The following is a 6,610-nucleotide window of genomic DNA, read 5'->3' as shown; positions in this document are numbered from 1 at the left end:
CCCGATCCACTCCTGGAACTCTGTCAGCCCAGCCCAGACAGCCGGAAGTGGCAACCCCCTACGTGTCGGTAACACCACCGCCAAGAGAGCCACACATACCTGAACCAGAACACTATGCTGCGGATTTGGGGAAGTGCCGGGCCTTCCTTCTGCAATGCTCCTTGGTGTTCGAACAGCAGTCATCCAAGTACTCCACAGACAAGTCAAAGATGGGTTATATGGGTTGTAGCGGGGAAGTGCCTTAGTGTGGGCTACAGCTATCTGGGATAATCAACCGGCTAACTGCTCTTCATTCCCCACCTTTATCACAGAAATGAGAAGGAGCTTTCACCACCCTGTCCGTGGTAAAGATGCCGCTAAGCGACTACTCACTCTCCGTCAGCGCTCACACAGTGTTGCCGCCTATTCCGTGGATTTCCGGATGTTAGTGGCTGACTCGGAGTGGAATGATGAGGCACTCCAAGGGGTATTTTAGAAAGGCCTCAGCGACATGGTGAAAGACGAGTTGGCGGCAAGGGATGACACCAACAGCCTGGATTGTTTGATCTGCCTAGCCACCAGGTTGGACAATTGTCTTCGAGAACGCCATAGGGAGAGAACTGGTCGTCCACTCCCTTTAGCAACTCCACGACACTCATTACCGTCTCCCACCAGCCCTAGCCTCTCTTCCCCTCCCTCTCCTGGAATAGCCCCCAGTCCAGCCGTTTCCACCACCCAGGAGAGGAACCCATGCAGCTGGGACGGAACCGCCTTTCTCTCACAGAGCGACTCCGGAAATTGAGAGCGGGGAAATGTCTCTATTGCGGCCAGTCCCGCCACTTCCGTGCTACCTGTTCCCTTCGGCCAAAAGGGAGGGTTGACCAGTAGAAAGGGGGACCCTCGTGAGTCAGACAACATTCCCTTCTGTCCCCCGAACCCGGGTGCAGATCCAACCTCCTATCGTTTTTGTGTACCCCTGGTTAAGCGGGGGGCGGGCGGGGCATCCCAGATAATCTGAAGGAAACACGGCCTCCTGGAGAAGGTAGAATCCCGGTGGCTGTTGCTGTAAGAGAGTTACGCTAACCGCTATGCTACTGTGCTTCGAAAAGAACAGAGGAATATCCATTTAAAACAGGAAAGACGAGAAATTCCTTTAACCTGGAGGCGGCGAATCTGCGGTATTCGTTGCCACAGATGGGAGGAGGAGGATTTTAATTGAAAGTCGATGACCAGGGTTTTCCTGATAGACGGTAATGGCTGTCTCGAACGAGAATGCAGAGACTATGGTGGATGAAGAAACGAAGTAGAACATTTGGAAAGCTCATGGGCAGGTTACAGGAAAGACATGCAGGAATGTGAGTCTTGTGCAGAAGAAATGCAGGCTATCTGGACAGATTGTCATCACTTTCTGACGAGGTGGGTGAAAAGCCCCGCTTTCGTGATTATATATAACGAGATTTCCACGAGACCCCTCTCTCGTTCTTTTGCGAATATGAATCGAATCGAATCGAATCAATCCCTTGACGGACATCAGTCTTGTCAGCCCAGGAATAAACCTGGCGAACCTTTGCTATAATCCCGATTTTGAACACTTTTCTCAGACAGGGAGACCTGCAGTAAACACTGTAATCATGGTGTACTTATGAAAACCTCTATCCCTACTTCTGGACTCAAATTTTCTCGTCATTTGGACTTAGCATTTTCATCCTTATTCGCCTTCTAGTTCTGTATATCCGTTGTCACTGACTAGAGTCATAGTGCTATACAGCAGAGATACGGGCCTTTTGGCCAAACCGGACCATACCAACCAAGATACCTATTTACCTTTGCAAATTTGTCCACATTTGGCCGATATCATTCTTAACCCAGTGCGCAAGGATACCAAAGGCTGTTTGCATTTTCATTACATAATCTTTCGCTGTTTATTTAACAACCTGCCTTTAAATTATTGCTACTAAAAGTGATAACACTGCATCTTTCGTGTAGTTCCCTGGCAATGAAATTGTACAAAGATACCCTCCCGTGTAATATATCCCGCACATAGCCCACATCCAAGCTTCTTAAAGAAGTGTTTTGGATTTGGCTAAAATTAGGAGCTATTTTTTCCAACTTAGGAATGGTGTGCCAGCCATTCGGTGCTATTTTCGAGGGAGAACAGGAATGCAGATCCTTGTTCGAGGGAGAACAAGAACTCAGCCTTGGTCGAGGGAGAACAGGAACGCAGAGCTCAAGGTAGTGGGAAACGGCTGGATCTACCCAGCGGAGGCGAGAGCACGAAGAGATGGTTCCCAACACAAGGCAGCGGCAAACAGCTGGATCTACCCAGCGGAGGCGAGAGCACGAAGAGATGGTTCCCAACACAAGGTAGCGGCAAACAGCCAGACCTACCTAGCGAAGGCTTGGACACAAAGAGACAGTTCCAAACAAAGAAAGATAGTTCTTTATCTAGTCACAGCAAGGCCCCAGTCTTGCCCTGGCGGTTGAACATGACGGTGTTACAGGCGAAGGTAGCAGGCGAGGCTACAGAAGGATGGGGAAGGAACAGTCAAGCAACTGAAGCTGAACCCAGGAGCTGTTTATGTAGCCAACCAAAAATGGGAATCATGTGCCTGGATTGAGGCACACAACAGGACAAGGGAAAACTGGAAAACCTGGAATAAGGAACCATGGACCGGACTGTGAACTGGAATGCGACCTTCACGGACCGGACCATGACATGTATACAATATACGTACATCATGAAAATTTTTTTCTTCACAAGCATGCACGAAAACAGAGCATTGTCCCAAAGAGTGAATGATATTTAAATGTTAGAACTTCAAAGTCCCCGAACTTCCCCCACCCACGCATAAGCAGCAGCAAAGCAACGCAATCGCCAGCATAAAAAAAGCATCTGCTCCCTTCACGGAGCAGTCAAACGTGCAGCAAAGCAGTAATAAAGACACAGAATTTCAGTACCCCCGAAGACTTCTCCTTCGCCCTGTAATTCGCGAAGTCACAGGCTCTCTGTCTCTCCCTAATAAGGGAATAGCAGGTGTCCCAGTTTCACTGAGAGAGGGGAAACATAACAAAATGACTCACAGATTTATGGTGTTAAAGGTGTTTTGCGTCGTTTTTTCCCCGAGTTCTGTGTCCAAGGAAGTCTGGTCTCTGGTCACATAGACAGCAGCCAGCTCTCTGCTTTCGATCTTCCACAGCACATTAGGCGGTGACACCGACCTCACATCTGCCTGCCTCCAGAGCTATGAAATTCCGGCACCCTGAAGGCACGCTATTCTTCCAGGCTGTGTCCTTGGCGTATTGAAAAGCGGACAGTCATGAAGCCCTGAGATTTGTGATTTTTGTGTCCTCTTTGTGGTTTTTATATATGACTTCGATGAAGAAGTAGAAAGGTGGGTTGGTAGGTTTGCTGATGACACGAAGGTTGGGGGTGTTGTCGATAGTCTGGAGGATTGGCAATGGTTACAACGGGACATCGATAGGATGCAGAACTGGGCTGTGAAGTGGCAGATGGACTTCAAACCAGATGTGTGAAGTGGTTCATTTTGGTAGGCCAAAATTGAAGACAGAATATAATAGTAATGGTAAGACTCTTGGCAATGTTGATTATTAAATAATCTTCCAGAAATAGTAGGGGACAGAGGGACCAGTAAGATGGAGGAACTGAGTGAAATACCTGTTAGTAGGGAAGTGGTGTTAGGTAAATTGAAAGGATTAAAGGCAGATAACTCCCCAGGGCCAGATGGTCTGCATCCCAGAGTGCTTAAGGAAGTAGGCCAAGAAATAGTGGATGCATTAGTGATAATTTTTCAAAACTCATTAGATTCTGGACTAGTTCCTGAGGATTGAAGGGTGGCTAATGTAACCCCACTTTTTAAAAAAGGAGGGAGAGAGAAACCGGGGAATTATAGACTGGTTAGCCTAACATCGGTGGTGGGGAAACTGCTGGAATCAGTTATCAAAGATGTGATAACAGCACATTTGGAAAGCGGTGAAATCATCGGACAAAGTCAGCATGGATTTGTGAAAGGAAAATCATGTCTGACGAATCTCATAGAATTTTTTGAGGACGTAACTAGTAGAGTGGATAGGGGAGAACCAGTGGATGTGGTATATTTGTATTTTCAAAAGGCTTTTGACAAGGTCCCACACAGGAGATTAGCGTGCAAACTTAAAGCACACAGTATTGGGGGTAAGGTATTGATGTGGATAGAGAATTAGTTAGCAGACAGGAAGCAAAGAGTGGGAATAAACGGGACCTTTTCAGAATGGCAGGCAGTGACCAGTGGGGTACTGCAAGGCTCAGTGCTGGGACCCCAGCTGTTTACAACATATATTAATGACTTGGATGAGGGAATTAAATGCAGCATCTCCAAGTTTGCGGATGACACGAAGCTGAGCGGCAGTGTTAGCTGTGAGGAGGATGCTAAGAGGATGCAGGGTGACTTGGATAGGTTGGGTGAGTGGGCAAATTCATGACAGATGCAATTTAATGTGGATAAATGTGAAGTTATCCACTTTGGTGGCAAAAATAAGAAAACAGATTATTATCTGAATGGTGGCTGATTAGGAAAAGAGGAGGTGCAATGAGACCTGGGTGTCATTATACACCAGTCATTGAAAGTGGGCATGCAGGTACAGCAGGCAGTGAAAAAGGCAGATGGTATGCTGGCACTTATAGCGAGAGGGTTTGAGTACAGGAGCAGGGAGGTACTACTGCAGTTGTACATGGCCTTGGTGAGACCACACCTGGAGTATTGTGTGCAGTTTTGGTCCCCTAATCTGAGGAAAGACATCCTTGCCATAGAGGGAGTACAAAGAAGGTTCACCAGATTGACTCCTGGGATGGCAGGACTTTCATATGAAGAAAGACCGGATGAACTAGGCTTGTACTGGTTGGAATTTAGAAGATTGAGGGGGGATCTAATTGAAACCTATAAAATCCTAAAGGGATTGGACAGGCTAGATGCAGGAAGATTGTTCCCGATGTTGGGGAAGTCCAGAACGAGGGGTCACAGTTTGAGGATAAAGGGGAAGCCTTTTAGGACTGAGATTAGGAAAAACTTCTTCACACAGAGAGTGGTGAATCTGTGGAATTCTCTGCCACAGGAAACAGTTGAGGCCAGTTCAACGGCTATATTTAAGAGGGAGTTAGATATGGCCCTTGTGGCTACGGGGATCAGGAGGTATGGAGGGAAGGCTGGTGCAGGGTTCTGAGTTGGATGATCAGCCATGATCATAATAAATGGCAGTGCAGGCTCGAAGGGCCGAATGGCCTACTCCTGCACCTATTTTCTATGTTTCTATCTGAGAGATCTTGCGGTCACATAGGACACTCAAAGCTGCTGCTCACTTTGACAGTATTGTTAAGAAGGCCTGTGGTATGTTGGCATTCATCAACCGTGGGAATGAGTTAGAGACGTGAGATAATGCTACAGGTATGTAAGACCTTCATCAGACCTCACTTAGAGTATTGTGCTCAGTTCTGGTTACCTCACCGCAGGAAAGATGTCGGTACTATAGAGGGTATGTAGAGGAGGTTTCCAAGGATGTTGCCTGGATTGGAAGGCGTACCTTATGAGAATAGGTTGAGTGAACTTGGCCTTTTCTCCTGGGAGCGATGGAGGATGAGAGGTGGACTGATAGAGGTGTATAAGATGATGAGTGTCATTGATCGTGTGGATGATCAGGGGCTTTTTCCCAGGACTAAAATTTCTGGATTTTCATATTTTGCTACTGGAAAACGGGTAAGCCTGCGTTACTCGGTGTCTCGGACTTTCACACAGCAACGAAAACTAAAGACCTATTATTAAACTGTGCTAGCGACGAGGCTATACATCAGTAGGATATAATAAAACCGGATTTTTTTAAAGCTTATGTAAGATTTCTGTGGAAAACTATATATAGTAAGATCTCAGATTTGTGTAATTCCCAATTGAATTCCTCACTGCTCAACATCAATTCTCGGAAAGCTTGCAAGGTAAATTCAAGTAAATGTGTCAGTAAATTACATCTCTGAATAATTCTAAAAGTAAATAGAAGATAGAATATAATATAGATAAATTTGAAGTGATCTAATTCCAAAACATGTTGTTTTAGTTTCCCAAAGATTGGTCTTTTTTCAGTTAATTGGAACCTCTTTGTCCTGGAACACAAGTCATGTCATCGGGAAGGGCGATCCTTGTATAAGCAGACATTACAAGAAAGTTCTAGTACCGGACGAACTCTGATTTGTTCAAATTATGCGAGGCCTCCTTCAGACCTTAACTGGAGTTTTATTCATCGTCTTGGTTTCCCTACCTAATAAATGAGTAGCTCTGGAAAAAAAAGCAAGTGTACTTTGGCAGTGTAAGATGCTATTAGTCGGGGCTGGGAAGGGCGAGGTGTTTCGAAACCAGGAACATAATCTCCAAATATCATGAGGTCATTTATAACCAGTATGGAAATAAATATGCTGAATTAATTCAGCGCAGCATGCAGGCTCAGTCATTGAATCATCCGAAACACACACCGGTGTTTTTACTGCGTATTACGAATATAGAGGCGAGCAGGAAAATGACAAAAATGTGGATAATAAGCAATGATTTCGACTGAGTGGGCTCGAGTGTTGAAGCGACTCGTATTTATGACT

At 46.0% G+C, this 6,610-nt stretch overlaps 1 protein-coding gene across 1 annotated transcript in view; it reads left to right on the top strand.

Annotated features, from left to right (window-relative positions):
• Positions 1–350: 350 nt before the first annotated feature.
• LOC140203637 (serine/threonine-protein phosphatase 2A 65 kDa regulatory subunit A beta isoform-like) overlaps positions 351–6,610 on the top strand; it is an 87,777-nt gene continuing 81,517 nt past the window's right edge. The window contains exon 1 of the mRNA XM_072269684.1: positions 351–423. Within this exon, the coding sequence (XP_072125785.1) occupies positions 351–423 (73 nt within the window). The remainder of the gene's footprint in view (positions 424–6,610) is intronic.

Source organism: Mobula birostris, chromosome 10 (genome assembly GCF_030028105.1).
Source record: "Mobula birostris isolate sMobBir1 chromosome 10, sMobBir1.hap1, whole genome shotgun sequence".
In the NCBI taxonomy this organism is placed as follows: domain Eukaryota; kingdom Metazoa; phylum Chordata; class Chondrichthyes; order Myliobatiformes; family Myliobatidae; genus Mobula; species Mobula birostris.
This window is presented reverse-complemented; position numbering and strand designations above follow the sequence as displayed.